The 16,322-nt window shown below is 44.2% G+C and overlaps 1 protein-coding gene across 3 annotated transcripts; it reads left to right on the top strand.

Annotated features, from left to right (window-relative positions):
• Nucleotides 1–1,386: 1,386 nt before the first annotated feature.
• Nucleotides 1,387–11,847, top strand: AEN (apoptosis enhancing nuclease). 3 transcript variants are annotated; one of them, XM_020964785.2, is made up of 4 exons: nucleotides 1,387–1,682; nucleotides 5,509–6,139; nucleotides 7,714–7,917; nucleotides 8,677–11,847. In XM_020964785.2, the coding sequence occupies exons 1-4, from the start codon at nucleotides 1,648–1,650 to the stop codon at nucleotides 8,878–8,880; spliced, it is 1,074 nt and encodes a 357-aa protein (XP_020820444.1). In that variant the 5' UTR covers nucleotides 1,387–1,647; the 3' UTR covers nucleotides 8,881–11,847. The 3 variants fall into 3 exon arrangements, with proteins under 3 accessions (XP_020820444.1, XP_020820452.1, XP_020820428.1); XM_020964793.2 differs by lacking the exon at nucleotides 1,387–1,682 and adding an exon at nucleotides 1,947–2,097; XM_020964769.2 differs by lacking the exon at nucleotides 1,387–1,682 and adding an exon at nucleotides 2,104–2,237.
• The last annotated feature ends 4,475 nt before the right edge of the window (nucleotides 11,848–16,322 follow it).

Below are 16,322 nucleotides of genomic sequence, written 5' to 3'. Positions count from 1 at the left end.
CTCTAATGCCTGAAGGCAGGAAGGGTCCCCTGAAAGTGAGAAGAGGACAACCCAGGAGACCTGAACATATGAAATAATATTGATCAGAGTTTTAAAGTGCTTCAAAGTTGTTCAGTTTTACAGGGTTGTGGTTACTGTATAATTTGTTCTCTTGATTCTGCTCATTTTGCTCTATATCAGAGTGCTAGTCTTCCCATATTTCTGAAACCATCCCTTTCATCAATTTACTAACCCATTCTTAACATCTTCCATGCTGCTCTAGTTTACATTCCTGAAACAAAAGGCAGGTGTTAGGTTAGAGCAGAGGTTCTCAAGGTATGGTCCTTTGAACCCTGTAGATCAGGCCTAGACCCTTTCTGTCCTTGAGAAAATTTCAGAGGGTTGATTAGGTCAAAACTATTTTAATGATAATACTAAGGTATTATTTATCTATTAACGTGCTCTTCCCTTCTCCAACTATACATATCTGTGTAAGGCTAGATTTTCTTCATTTTTTTTCAACTACAACAGCATATCACAACAGATTGAATGCAGAAGCAGATAGGAGAATCCAATTGTCTTCTATTAAGCCAGACTTTAAAGCGATTTGCAAAAATTGGTAAAACAATGATCCTCTCCTCCCTAAATTTCTTTTTGTTTTGGGAAACCCTTTTCATAAATACATTACCTATGTTAACGTGTCGTTGGTTTATTATTGTTATTTTTAAATGAATTAATGCTATTTTAAAACTTATCAGTTTAAAATTTTAGTAAGGTAAATATCAAGAGATATAACCAAAAGCTGTTTGGGGTCTTCAGTAATTTTTAAGAGTATAAAGAGGTCCTAAGACCAAAAAGTTTGAGAACTGCTGGATTAAAGCAATGACAACTGAAATGACACATGGTAAGTCGGGTAAGAAGGAGAGTGGAAAGAGGGAACTGGGAATTGTACTCTGAAAATTTTATTTTACTTTTTTTTTTTTTGGTGAGGTGATGGGGTTATGTGACTTGCCCAGGTTCACACAGCTAGTGAGTGTTAAGTGTCTGAGGCTGGATTTGAACTGAGGTCCTCCTGACTCCAAGGCCGGAGCTCTATTCACAGCGCCACCTAACTGCCCCTGAAAATTTTATTTTAAAAAATGTTTCATCGATTCTCTTTTCTTTTTCTGCATTCCTGTCATTTCTCAAACTATTTTCCTATCCCCGCCCTCCACCAAAGAATTCTTCTCTTAAAATAAAGTCAAGCTAAACAAATCAATACATTGGCCATAACTGAAAATATATGCCCCTTTCTATACCTAGAGTCCACCACCTTTCTCCAGGAGAGGCGAGAGACTCCTGAAGTCAAGATTAGAGCCCTGAAGTTTTTTCCTTTTTCCTTTATTATTGTATTATTGATGTCTCCTAATTCAGGTTCTGCTCACTTGGCCCCGTCCCCGTAGCCTTTACATTTAAATCCACCCCATAGGTAAACCAGAGGGGATCCTGGAAAACCCCGCCCCTTCCCCAAAGCCACGCCTCTCCCGGCTTCGAGCCGGCTCGAGAATGTCAATCCCGTGACCAATCAGAGGAGCTTGGGGGAGGGCAGTACAGTTGCAGGAGCCAATTGATTGAGAGCAGAAGCAGGGCTTGCCCGGGCATGTGGGAGCCTCTGCCTTCCGTGCGACCATGTGGAGGCCGGAAGAGGGACTTGCGGGTGTCCGGTAAGCTGTGAGGCCGGGGGGGTCGCAGCCAAAATCCAGGGCCTCCGGGGAGGGGACTCGGAACCGAGTGAGGAGGGAGACCCTCGGGAAGCGGCAGGTCCTCTGGGTGGGGTGGGGGGCGAGGCCGGGCCGGGGGCGCGGGTCGGGTAGGCGTGGGAGTGGGAGCGAAGGCAGCGCCCCGAGGCGCCCCCCCCCCCGTCGTGGCACTCGCCGAGCTTCCTTTATGGCCTCGCCACACGTAGCGGGGCAGAGAGACCCCCGGTGGGCCTGGGGAGGTTCCAGCCCCTCTCCTGGGCTGGACCGTAGGGTCGGGGTAGAGGCATCAGGGGGCACCCCAGTCCTTTCATTTTACTGAGGAGGAAATGGGACTTCCCCATACCCCCCTCCGGGCAAGAGCTTAACCGACTGGTCCAAGGTCAGGCCCCGAGACGGGATTTGAACTCAGGGCCCCGAATCATGGTACAGGAGATAGCATGGGCTTATGGAGTTAGAGAACCAGACAGCAAATATTCACCCCCCCGATACTTGCTACCTGTGTGACCTTAGACAGATCAGGTAACCTCTCTGGGTTTCTTCTTTCATTAAATGAAGAGAATTGACCTCCCACATTCCTTCCAGCCTGTGAGCAGAGCAGTGCTCTTTCCATAGACCTTGCCTTCTGTAGACCTCAGTTTCCCCTTCTCTGAAACTAGGAAATGGGTCTAGATGACCGATAAGAGTTTTTAGGAGCTTTATTTTTTTTTTAAACTTCTCTTGGGCATTCTTTAGTCAATCACCCAGGTCCCACCCTATTGCTCCTTAAATTAGGTTTCCAGTTTGAGGGCAGCATTTGGAGTCCACCCCACTGATCGCTGCCCACTTCCCTGGAGGCCTTACTCTTAAGGACTCAGCCCTCATTTTCCTTCAGGCTTTTGTGTGGGTCATACAAGATTACAAAATTGTTAAAAATGGAGACTTTAGCTATCACCTAACCAACCTCGTAATCTCACAAAGGAAACTGAGGTCTAGAGGGGGAGAGCGACTTGACAGAGGTTATATAGCTATTAAGTAGCAGAGTCATGATTTGTACCCAGATCCTGGGATTACAGATCCTCACTGTGAAGAATAGTGGCTCCTGCCACTCAGGACTATTTTACCATAAGGCCTCTCATTCAAGAATCCTGAGTCTATTGCTCCAGAATTCTGGAGGGATGGTAGTGGTGAATTGGGTCCTGAATTCTTGGTGCTGTAGAAGAGGAAAGAGGCTGGATCAATGACTTCTCCCTCTGAGGTCCTGATAGGGATATTCAAAGTCTGAGTTTTGTTCATCAGAGCATTAGTCACTCAGAGCTTTGTCAGCACTAATTATAACTTACTCTGAATCTTGAGAGCCTTTCCTTTGATGAGGTCATGCTTATTGTATTCTTACTACTCAGCCTGGACTTTTCCCTGTGGGATAAAAAGTGGTCCTGGAGACTTCTCATTTATTGCCTAGTAACCTGAAGTCTAGAGAGCTTAAGTATTATAATAGAATGAAATTTTTGACCTTAGGATTTGGAAGTGACCTTAAGGGTTCTCTAAAGGAGAGAAAGATCTCTGGGGGGGAATCAAAGAATCTGGGTTCCAGCTCTGCCACTGTCACTGCCACTGTGTAGTCTTGGGTAAATCACTTAATGACTCAGTTTTGACATCTGTTGAACAAAGGGGTTGGAATAGATGACCCCCAAGGTTCCTTTCAGCTACAAATCTATGATCCTATGTGCTCAGTCCAACCTCTGTGGGTGGCCAAGGTTGGTAGTCTTCTGGCTCCTTCCCCCAATCTAGTGCTTTTCATATCATCTGGCAAATTGGTGGCAGAAAGTCTAGAATGTTAATCTCCTGGCTCCTTGTAAGTCTCTGTCCATTGGAATTCAGATTATCTTACTCTGTGTTCATGATTTATTTCTCGGAGTCTTGACTAACTTGGATTTCCAAAGCTCTGGAACTTGCCTACCACAGTTACCTTATCTCCATCTGTGTCTTCTTGTCTTTCAGTGTTTATATAGGTGATCCTACTGAAAGAGCTTTAGGGGTTGCCTGCTAGAACTCAGTCTCTTCCCTGCAGTCAGGGAAAGTAACAAGATCCCATCCCTACTACTTCTTCTTCTTTTTCTTCTTCTTCTACTACTACTACTACTACTACTTCTACTACTACTACTATGATTTGGGGCAAATCATTTTCGGGGCTTCCATTTCCTCAACTGTAGAACGAGGAGAAAACTTTCAAAAACGTGGAATGACATGCCTGATGATAAATGTGCTAACATTAAGAGTTAGGAGTCAAAACCAGGTCTTTTGACCTCTTGTACACATTAAAATGTTTAAAATAACAAAAAAGCAGAAATATGGATTGGAGTATAATGACAATGTTGTGATATAGATTGAGTTAATTAGAGAAGAAATCATTAGAAGTGAATTCTGACCACTGTTTATAAATGAGAGATCCACAGAATCTAGAGATGGTAGAGAGGCAGTATAAATCAGAATCAAAAATTTATAAAAATGAGTATGTTGGTCTGCTTCTGGATGACGAGGAGTAGAAATACTGACACACTCACCTCTAGTCTAAGTACAGGGACTATTTATAGCATGTAATCGTGGAGGAAATTCCCACCGAATGATTCTAGGAGACAAGCTGCTGTCTCGCTAAGCAGCCTTGAGTCACAGTCATGGGACTGGGTGTGGGAAACCAAAGCAGTACTCATATCCATAACCCAGGAAGTCTGTATCCAGACTGTAAACTCAATGGCCCAATCCTGGTAGGGTTGCTGGAGCCTTTTGTAAGTGGATCAGTTTAGGATAAGGAGGTCCTAGATACTTTTGAACACCAGTCTTGAGTAAAAACCTTGGCTCGGGGCTCCCTCTGTCCTTGCTTGGTGAGTGCGTTAACTGACTTAACTATTTCTGGTAGGCCCCAGACCATGTTTCCTCTTCTTGGCAGTCATCTTGCTGCCTGGTCTACTCTCCCTGTCATGACCCCTCTTCTCCATTTCCAGTTCTCAATCCATAATCAAATCAACAGTGCCTTTTGGTAAGAGGGTATGTTCATATAGCTTAACTCATTATATCTATACTCTTTCAAAATTGAATGCCTGGCTGTAGCTACCACCCCACCTGAGATGCCACAGACTTTGGCTCACACTGCACAATGTGAATTCTCTCTTCATCTGTCCCTGTCCCTGGCCATCACTCCCCTGTTTGTGTTTTCTCCTGTTAGAATTTAAACTCCTGGATGGGAGAGACTGTCTTTTTTTTTTTATTTGTAGCCCCAGAACTTAGAATGCTGTGTATAGGCACATAATAAATGTGTTTTTATTCATTTATTCATGGATTGCTAGAATTCTTTTGCTGTCTGGGTCTTCACTAGTGGATTTTTCAGTCATTCTAGCTGTTTCTGTCTATGTGTGTTGCTCCTGTCACTGGCGGGGTCTAATTTAACCAGCTTGCATCCATGAGTAACTTGTATGTAGGGTTTGTTTAGTAACAACGAAGGGGAGGAGTTGGCAAGCAAGTAAACTCAAGTAAAACTCAAGGGTCCATATCTAAAGGATCAGCAATACAGTGTTCCCATTGTCCCTGGGGAGAAACTGTTCACTACTATCTGATTTAAGTCTGGAGATCTAGGCTCGAATCTTGGCTTTGACATTTACTATACCTGTGACCCTGTAGTAAGTTTATCTTATCACAAGGCAGTTTACATTCTGGGTTTCAGCTGACATATCAATGAAATGTTTGGGAAGGGGTAATGTTCTAATGAGCTCTGATGATTACTCTGACTTGACTTCTCTGTTCCTTGTCCCCTTCTTAGGGTGCTGAGCAGTAGTGGGTCACAGCCTGGTAGAGAGATGGCCACCCATGTTCCCCTCAGTGAGCTGACAGGGATAGCAACAAAAGAGAGCTCTAAGTACTTTGAGTGCTCAAGCACACCTTCGACCAGCTTCGGTGGTAAGGACACACCTCGGTGGTGGCACAAGAGGAGGAGCCGGCAGCACCAGCGGTTCATGGTACGCAAGGCCTTTCTAGAGAAGCGAGGTGTGCTGAATTTGCCTCAAGAGTCAGAGGGCACCCTCCAGTTGGCCAGACCAGAGGTTCTGGAGGGCACAGAGACCACCAGGGGTAGTACACGTCAGGCTACACTCAGATCACCTGATACTCAGCCCAGAAAAAAGCCGATTCAGAAGATTGAACCCCGCAAGGGCTCCTCTGGCCATGCTATGCCCAACAAATGTGTGGCCATTGACTGTGAGATGGTGGGTACTGGCCCTGGTGGGCGAGTGAGTGAGCTGGCCCGATGCTCGGTGGTGAGTTACCACGGGGACGTTCTGTATGACAAATACATTCGGCCTGAGACACCCATTGTGGATTATCGAACCCGCTGGAGTGGCATCACCCGACAGCATATGCAGAATGCTATCCCCTTCAGAGTGGCACAAAAGGAGGTATGGGCATGGCTAGGAAAGCTCTACTGATGTGCTGCTAAGTATTGGAGGACCCCTGTTGGCTTCAAGATTCATACCTTCCTCCTAAGAGGATTTGGGGCAACTTACAAGTTAAGGACAAAATAAGATTGAAAAAACAGAACAGGGAGGCTCATGGAGTCTTCATCTGGTCCCACTTCTAATAACTAATAGCAGGGCCTGATTCCCCCTGCCACAGGTGACTTGAGCCTGGGACTAAGAGTATGGTTTCTGACAGCTGTCTTGGTTCCATCATGTGAAGTCTTGTCTCCTCAACTAGCTTTTAAGTTCCTTTAGGGCAAGAAATGACCTTAGAATCTTGTATCTCTATATACCTAGCAGTAGAGGCTGGCAGTGTCACCTAGTGCGGAGAGAGCTGGCCTCAAAGGCAGGAAAACCTAGTATTTCTGGTATGACATCTGACCCATACTGGCTATAACTGTGGGCAGATCACTTAACCTCCCAAATATCTAGGCAGCTCTCCAAGACTAGAAGTTTTAGAGAAGGGCCAACTTGTGTTGGAAGAGGCCGCTTCCTCTTCTGGGAGTTCAGTGAAATCATAGGTCCAGTATAGCACCTTCTTGCACACTGCTGGGTATGGAGTATTCAGTCTAGGGGTGGAGAACCTGCAGCGTTAAGAGGCCACATGCAGCTCAGTCAGTGACTTTTGATGGGTTAATGAGTGCAGGATGGTGAGGAATCCTCACTGCACCTGAGGAAGTTGTCCTAGAAAGAGATACTTTGGAAGAAGACAGGTTAGATCAGATGGGAGGGGAAGTATCCCCTATTCTCAAAAGCTAGGGAATTAGGACCAGGGGGAATAAGTAGGAAAAGACAGTTACCAGAAGAAAGCAAGTCAATGCTTTGTGATTTGCATCATGCCAAATACTATGGAAGATAGAGAAGAGGTAAAGGACAGGATCCTCAAATCATTTGTAGTCTAATTAGGGAGACAGGATTTGAAAACATGCAAAACAGGCTCCCAATTCAAGATACTCCAATTACTAACTGGCATTTACACAGTGCTTAAGGTTTGCCAAATAGTTTACATGTTTCATTTAGTCTTAAAGTAACCCAGTGAGGTAGGTTGCTGTTATTATTCCCATTTTGCAGATGAGGAGACTGAGGCTGAATGAGGTTATGACTTGACCAGAGTCACATAACTAGTTAGGTATCTGAGGTAGGAGTTGAACTCATGTCTTCCAGACTCCACTCCATCTACTGTGCCATGTATGAGGTTGGGGAAGGGAAGAAATCAATAAAAGAGATATAGAATATGACCAAATTGTAAAATGTGGTATTGCCAGTAAGAACCCTCAGAGGTGAGTGGATGGAATCCTCTTCATAAAAGAGGTATCAGACTTTACTCTTGCACTAGAATGGTTGGAGCAGATGTGGGCCCCGGCCCTTAGGAATGAGGGTGGTCCTGGATCCTATCAGAAGCCTGTTCTCTCCCTGGGTTACTTCTTGAACCCTTGAAAGATGCTTGTCCGCTTGTAGCAGGTATTCATTGGTAAAGTGATAAGAATCTCACTGATGCATTTCATGTTTCTTAGATCCTTAAGCTGCTGAAGGGCAAGTTGGTGGTGGGCCACGCACTCCATAATGACTTCCGGGCCCTCAAATACTTCCATCCCCGGAGACAAACTCGCGACACTCTTTCTGTCCCTAGCCTGATCAACCAAACGGGATTCCCTGTCAGAGCCCAATCCTCTTCTCTCAAGAACCTGGCCCTGCAGCTGCTGAACAAAAGAATCCAGGTGTGTGAGGGTTGATGGGGAGGAAGGAATGGACAGAAGATGAAGAGAGTTCCCATTGTGGAGTGGGAGTCAAAGCCTATGGCATCTCAGGTGGAGTGGTAGCTCCAAGCATGGCTCTAACCTGAAGAAACACTCTGTTGTGTATGTGTGTGTGTTGATCATAGGAACCTGAGTTTACAGCATTTTATAGATGAAGAAACTAAGACCTAGAGATATGAAATGACAAGTCATAAATAAGCAGTAGTGGCAGAATTGGGATTTGAACCCCAGCCTTCTGCCTTCAAATCATCATTCTGTCCATTACTATTTGTGGGTTTACTTTTCCTTGTAATTGCTTTTTTCCCAACTCAAGCCCAGAATACTTTAGGCAAGGATCTCCTTTTTTCACAGGCCTGAATATCACTGTGTTCTGTGACCTCCTTCCCCTTTCCCTAACTCCCCCCTTATTTGTGTCCTGGAAGATACCAGATCCTTCCTTTATTGATTTATTCCTTGGAGGTTCTTTCTTAGTCCCCAGTCTCCCCAAGCTTCCCATCTTCCCATCTTAGCTCCTGTTCTTCTTCTGTCTGGATTTAGCCTACCTTAGCTCCCCTAAAAAGGTTATGGAAATTAGTCCATCCTGATCAGGAATTACTTGTTAAGATGTCTGCCACTTTGTGGCATGGGACAGAACCCACCAGTGCAGCCTATATCCCTGTTCCCTGGGAGCTCACACTCACCTTCAGGCCCCAAGGACTTTGATTCCTTTTTCCTTTGCAGGTTGGCCAGCATGGGCATTCATCTGTGGAAGATGCTGCAACTGCCATGGAGCTTTATCGGTTGGTTGAGGTGCAGTGGGAGCTGCAGGAGGCCCGCAGCCACCCCTCAAACTGTGAGGACAGCCTTCAGGACAGTGGCACAGACACCGAGCATTACATGGAAGACCAGTTCTGGCTAGAAGATCAGACTGAAGGCTGTAAATGATCAAAGGGCTCCCAGGGTGGGAAGACTATGAGCTTCCTTGGGTAGCCCAGTAAAATTGGCCTTGCAATGTGTGTGGGAAGAATGGGCTCTTCTGGTACTGTGGCCATCGGGCCCATTCATGCGATGCGTTGATCCAAAGAGATCTCCAATTTAGCATCCTTTGTCAGGTGGTAGCATGAGAATGCTTTGGCTTCTAGGGTGATGTGGATTGGGGACCTTTTCCCCCCATCCTCTCTGGGCATTCTAGGAGCCAGTTTCCTCTGATTTCAGCCCACAGTTACTTTGAAGACATATTAGTGGTAAACTGTCAAACCAGCCTGCTGGGGAGGAAGGCTGGTGAGGAAGTTACATCTTTTGATGTCTCAGTGAACAATGTTTTGTGGAATACACAAGACATTCCAAGACCTTGTGTGTTCTTCTTGGACCAGTGATGCACAGTGTCCCTGTACCACCTGCCTGCCCCCCAAGTTACTCTGGTTTTAAAGGCTATACTGTGCACAGGGTATGTTTTTATACCCTTATCCTCATCTACAAAATGGGGGTACTTGTCATTGTTATTCAGGGGCAGACTGCAAATACAGGGAGAGAACACTGGATTTAAAGTTAGTGGATCTGAGTTTACATCCTGTCTTGGTCACCTACCTCTGTGACTTTGGGCAAGTCACTTAAATAATCTGAGCCTCAGTTTCCTCATCTGTAAAATGAGGGGGTTGGACTAGATGACCTCTAAGGTTCCTTCCAACTCTGATCTGTGATCTCAGGGAATAGAGGAATTACAACTTGGGCTTTGAGCTTAGGTTCAAAGTGCTATAACAGACTAAAAGTATGAACTCTAATCCAACCAAGCTTACAATAATAGGGCAAAGAAAAGAGATTTGAACCTCAGTCATTCTAAATTCCTACCGTCTTTCCTGTAGGACCAGTATGGATACTGCTGGGGGAAAGAAATTCACCTAGAAGCACCCATTGGTGGCTGGGTGTCATATAATAGAAAGAGGACTAGCTTGGACAGAATTGGTTGGAATCTCATTTCTGCTGCTAATTCTGTGTGACCTTGGTTAAGTCTTTTACCTCTCTTTGCCTTGGTTTCCTTCTCTGTAAATGAGAGGGTTGTACTGATATCTTAAGGACCAGTCCGGCTCTGAAGCCTTCTGTTATCCTGTGATAATTCACTTTGTTTACATGCTTGCTTTGTCTCCATTCCCAGGAATTTACAGTGGCTGCTCAGAACACCTCTCTTTGCTGGTGTGTTGGCAGAAGGAGAAGGAGAAAGCTGCTCAGCTTTCAGTGTTCCTAATTGACACATTCCATTGGCTTGGATCAGGAATTCTTCTCCACCACTATTGCTGAACTCTTACAAGGGGACCCCAGGAACAGTAGCATATTTGTACATTTGGGGTTCCCTGAATAAAAATGCCATCCTTTCCACTCCAGAGAGCATCAGAGCATCTTACTGTATAGATGAGGAAAGTGAAACCTGGAGTGACATTGACTTGACCAAGATCATCCAGCCAGTTGATTACAAAACCTATTGATTGGAGAACAAGGATTTACTCTCTAGTTGGGGTTATTTGCGGAGTACTTAGTTCTATGCAAAGATCATCCCCTTTGATTTACATTCATTATTAGTTTTTATGTACATTGATTGTCAGCAATTCACTTCATTTTAAAGAACATTTCCTTTCCCCACATTTTCTCCTTATTCTTGCCTCTTCCTCCTCTTACATCCCTCCCTTTAAGTCGTCTAGCTCCTTTTGTATTGTTTAGCCCCCTCAAGTGCCATTTTACTCTTCTTCAGGAGAGCACTTTTCAGAAATGTCTGAGCATGCTAGGGTTTCCAAGAAAAGGGTTGAAAACCCTTGGCTTAGACAGGACTATTTATTGTTTAGACTTGAATATCCAGCAGGTGCCATTTGTGACCCAGACTCAGATGTGGTCTCTACCTGGTGGGCTTATTTCTTCTCAATTCAGGCACTGGAGCACTTATGTCTCATAATTAATTGGTAGAACATTGGCCTGGGCTGTTGGAAGACTCCAGATATCCAATATGGCCCTCTTAGTTGCCCAAGACCCCCAACCCCTCATCCCCTGCCCGCAGCCAACCATTTACGTTGATGTGGGAGAGGGCATAAAAAGTTTCCTAGATGTGGGATCTTTGTGGCAACTGGGGACATTATTTTTGTATCCCTGGGTTTAACAGTGCTTGGCACATAGTAGGCACTTGATAAATGCTTGTTGATTGGCTAATGACAATTGCTATAGTCAACTCTCACTTATTTCCTTTTCCCTGTATCTCTAGTGATAGTCTGGGATTTCCTTCTCCTTCATGCACAACTGGTGTTTCCAGGGAATGAAATGGATTTTCTTATGATCCTGATTGAAGGATGACTTACAGATGCAGCTAAGAATAAAATCACATGATGCATCCCAAAGCCAGATATCGATTGCTTTGGGGGTTATCTGCACTTACTAATTTTATTTTTGCCACTGCCTCCATCATTATTGCAGATAAATGAGGGTTGACTATATAAATTTTAGATAGCGTTGTAGTTGTTTGCCTTTCCTGAGGAGTTTCTTCACTTAAATTGCAGAATGCTGGTCTTCCATGAGTTTACAGCAGGCCTGATCTGGTCTGTGAAGACCAACTTCCTAGCATTTAATACTGGAGCAGCAGATCTGTGGCTTTCTGGGGCTGGTTTCCTCTGAGGTTTCAATCTCCCAGTTTGGCTGGGAATTAGAGCAATGGAGTCACTGTGCCCAGGAATTGACCAGGAAGCAGAAGGAGAAGCAGAAAGTGGGTGGAAAGATTGCTGACTGGACAAAACAGGGAGGAATACCTACAATCTGACTTCCCTTGCTGTGGTTTGGTGGGAAAAGGGAGGAACTGGGATAGATTTAGATTGTATTTGAAACCACCCATTGAAAACTGTTGCCATTGACTGAATAAATCTCACTTGAGAAGACCTGGCTCTGTGTGTATATGTGTTCTTGATTTAACTTTTATCTTCTAACTCTTCCTCTCTGGGGCCATATGGTAGGCAAGAGTTTGAGAGCAGGCCACTTATAGAGTATGGATTGGCAGTCTGGTTTTTTCTGTTAACTCCAAGAAACACCTGTCTTTAGAAGGAGGTTCTCCTAGCCTGCCCTCAGTAGGTTTTCAGTTTGGTGTTTTGATGTCTGTTCAATTGAATCTTGAGCAGCGGCTTTGTGTTGTACTATCCATGTTTTTCTTCCAGTTTCTCTTAAGGTTGTGGGACAGTTGACTGGGGTTAAGGGTTTGGCCTGTGGCCAGGATACCCATTCACTGTGGGAAGCCCTCTAGCACATGCAGACAGTTCTTGTGTTACAAAGTGGACTGTTCTCTAGACCTCTATGTAAAGTGATTTTTACATATTGAGAATTTGCCTGTGGATATGGAGAAGGGAAGGAAGGAGGGGGCCAGCCAAGGACCTATGGCATCCAAGGACAGAGAAACAAGAAGAGGAAGAATACAGAGGCCAGGCCAGGCACATGGACTGGACACAGACACAGACGGGAGAGGCCAGGTGACACATGGGGTGAGGGACAGACACAGTAGCTAACACTGGTGTATGGAGACTGAGGGGGTCCAAGACATGGGTGGGTGGAGTGGGGCTATGGTCTCTCGGCACCAAGCCCCTAATCAGATTTTACCACCATCTCTCCCCAAGTCCGTTCTGCTTTCACTTGGAGGGGTTTTTTATTGGTGGTTGGGAGACCGTGGAGTGCCAGTACTGTACAGTAAAGTTAACATAGGTGGGTTTGGGGGTTTTTTTGGTATAGATTTCTTTCAGAATTTTTTACATGAAATTGAATTTGTGTAATGCAAATTTACATAAAGTGAGAACTATCTATATATGATACCATTCTCTTATTTTGTGCAAGCTAAATCTTCTGGATCGTGGTCTATAACAGGGCTTAATCTTTTTTGGTGTCCTGAGCTCCTTTGGCAGTCTGGTGAAGCCTATGGATCCCTTCTCAGAATAATTTTTAATAATTCAAATTTACATTTCCCTATTCATATCCATGGACCTTCCTCCCATCTAGAGTTAAGAACTCCTGGGAATGAAATAATCAAGGCAAGGAGAGGTCTTATGTTAATTTTGTGTCAAAAGTTATCTCCATTCTCTGTCTCTTCAGGTAACTAAAGTGGACTCATCACTAAATTCCAGAATTATTGGGAAATTGAGGTAGGTCAGAGACCTGTGATTTCATTTGATGTGGAGACTGTACTATCCAGCTCACTTATAACTTAGAGCAGAGGTTCTTACCCTGGGGTCCAAACCCTGGACAGGTTTGTTCAAAGATAGATTTCAGGAGGATTAAACTTGGATGAGAAAAAAAAAAGAAAGTTACTTTTTCAATTTAATTGGTTTACTTTGCAATCCTACATATTTTATTTTGTCTATATAAACTATTCTGAGGAATTTCTAGGCTTCAGACTGCCAAAGGTGTCCATGACACACAAAAAGGATAAAAACCCCTGACTTAGCACAGTGCCTGGCACATAGTAGGTGTTTAATAAAGGCTTCTTGACGTAGGGTCTTCAAGTCACCCAGAGGTTAAGTGGATTCTTCACAGTCAGAGGCAGCTTAGTGGTGTGGTAGATAGAGCATGGAAGATAAAGCACAGTTCAGAAGACCTGAATTTGAATCCTTAGACATTTTAGTTAGCTGTGTGACTCCAGGAAAATCATCTAAACTTTCAGCCTCAATTTTCTCATCCATAAAAAGGAAATAATAATAGTTCTGTAAGTAGGATGAATTTTAGTGTGTGTAAGGTATATTTTTGTTATTCTTTCTTCTTTCCCAGGATCTATAGCCATAACAATCTCTAGTTTCCAGGCATTAGATATGAGTTCCCACGATCATGGTTAAAAAGTTTCTACTGCACAGTCACAGTAGATATAGGGATGAAGTAATGTAAAATTGTGAGGCTATTGGTGCTAACATACCTTCTTTCTCTTTTGCCCTATAAAGCAAGAGGGCTCTGGTCAATGACTAGGGACCCCCTTAAGGGTGAATGCACCAGCTGGAATGCTGCTGTGCCTTGAACGGCCCCCATCAAGGCTTGGGAGGGGGAATTTGTGTGTTTGCCTCAACCAGCCCCCATTGAGGCTTGAGGGGATTTAGTGGAGTGCACAAGTTGCGCCTGTTTCAATTGACCCCATCGAGAAGAGAGGTAGTTGTGGGGGGCGCTTCCCACCCCCCCACCTTCATGCTGGTTCCTGAAAGAAGAGTTGGTAGGTAATGTTGTAGGAGTTGGTGCTCCCATTATCAGCAAACTAGACTAGAATAAAGTAAGCTTATTTAACACCTTATCATGACTCTATTGCTGTCTTTTGTCTGACCGGATCAAAAGCAAAACTGCTAGTGAGAGAGGTGCTAGAAGCTCTCTTGTGTCTCCCTGAGAAATGGCATAGTCGGTGTGTTTACCTGTCTAACAAGTACCTACCTCTCAGGGTTATTATGAGGCACACCTAACACGGCATATGTAAAACGCTTTGCAAGCTTTAAAAGTGCTGTATAAATGTTAGCTATTGTTATGGTCATACAGCTCATAAGGGACAGATGATGTTTAAAACCCAGATATTCCTAACTTCAAAGTTGAGTCAAGGACTCAAAAAGATCAGCATTCATTCACCTATTGGGTAGTTAGGATTCTTCTAAAGATGGGCTGTCATAGAACAAGCCTATCTTCTCTGCCTTTGAAAGGATAGTGTGTATGTAACTTTGTAGGGCAGGGTTGACATTCCCACAGAGAGGCATCGGCTGACCTAATTGCTGCCTGGCTAGGTCAGCCTTCAGCCTGCTTCTCTGCAGGTTTAATAGACTTTGGGTCAGTGAAGATTCAAGGACAGGCCTTACCTAGGCCAGTGACTACTTGTTTGCCTGTCTCACAGCTGCTGTGAAGCTGCAATTTTTATGATATTAAAAGTTGTGGCCAACACTCACTTGATCCTTGAACTCGCATCTCATTTGTGCTCGACAAAGTTCATCCCTTGATTAGAGAATGTCCTTAGTAAAATGTAAGCTTCTTCAGTCAATCAGCAATGACTTAAGAAGTGCTTCCTATGTGCCAGGTGCTGCGGTAGGACCATCTCACCTTTCTGTCTGTTTCCCCAGCACCTAACTCAGGTGCCTAATACATGTTTACATGTTTGCTTATTTGATTCTTATTAGAACAACCCTGGGCAGTCAGCTGAGCAAACTCACATGATGGTAGACCCTGCCCACTTGAGGTCAAGAGGTAGAAAATGCCTAGATGGAAATCTCCCCTTGACCATGTTGAATAGATATGTGAATGTTACAAGCACAGCAGCAGTGAAATGTATGTATTAAGCATTTAGTACGTTGCAAGCACATAGATTTACCAGCCAGATCCATCCAGCGCCTTGCTCTATACCCAGGAGCTGCTTAACGTTTAATTGAGAATTAAATTCCCTTCATAATATTCCCTTTCTTGGCTGAATTACAGTAATGGAGAGTAGCGGAATGTTATTTTATCTCTCTTAGCCTCAGTTTCCTCATCTATAAAATAGGAGTAGCAAAAGCTACATTATCTACCCCCTATGGCTGTTGTGAGGGAATCACATTGTAAACCTTAAAGCACCTGCTATATGTTAATAATAATAATATTCATATTGTTAATACCTATTACACTGTGACAAACAACATTTCTGTTGACCACAACTTTCAGTTGTGGGTTTCATCTCATGTAAGGGAGCAATACCAGCTATTGCCAGTCTGTTTCTTGTGGCCAAAAGACACCTCTGTTCCTCCAGCCTCCTTAACATCCTTCATTCAATCTTGTCTTCTCCATGTTTACAAATGCTTTCCATAAAGAGACTATGTGTTGGTTCTTGGTGAAGGCTATCGCGCACTCCCCAAAATTATTTGGTAATAATAACCTACTCATGGCATTGCTAATTGAGGATCTCAGATTTTTCTCTACTGTTTACATTGCATCTCTCCAATAGCGTGTCAAGCTCTGGTGGCAGCTGGTGGTGCAGTGGATGGAGTACTGGGTCTGGAGTCAGGAAGAATTGAATTTGAATATGGTCTTAGACACTTACTAGCTGTGTGACCCTGGACAAGTCACTTAACCTGTATTTGCCTCAGCTTCCTCAATTGAAAATTGGGGAAAGTGATAGTACTTACCTCTTAGGGTTGTTGTGAGGACCACATAAGATGTTTGTCAAAAGCACATAACAGTGCCTGGCACATAGTAGGGTGCCTTTCTAAATGCTTATTCTCTGCCCTTACACTTGCCCTCTTTGAAGGTAAGGGCTTGTTTCTGTTTCATCCTGATGAGTGCTTGGACCCCAGCCCTAGACCATATCTCTCCCCAGCCCAAAGACTCTATCTCTGGCAATATGTCATGAGTGGGCCCAGGAAAACAAACAAACTATCTCTCCCTGTTAC

This window comes from Phascolarctos cinereus, unplaced genomic scaffold (genome assembly GCF_003287225.1).
Source record: "Phascolarctos cinereus isolate Bilbo 61053 unplaced genomic scaffold, phaCin_HiC Scaffold_3;HRSCAF=262, whole genome shotgun sequence".
Taxonomy (NCBI): Eukaryota; Metazoa; Chordata; class Mammalia; order Diprotodontia; family Phascolarctidae; genus Phascolarctos; species Phascolarctos cinereus.
This window is presented reverse-complemented; position numbering and strand designations above follow the sequence as displayed.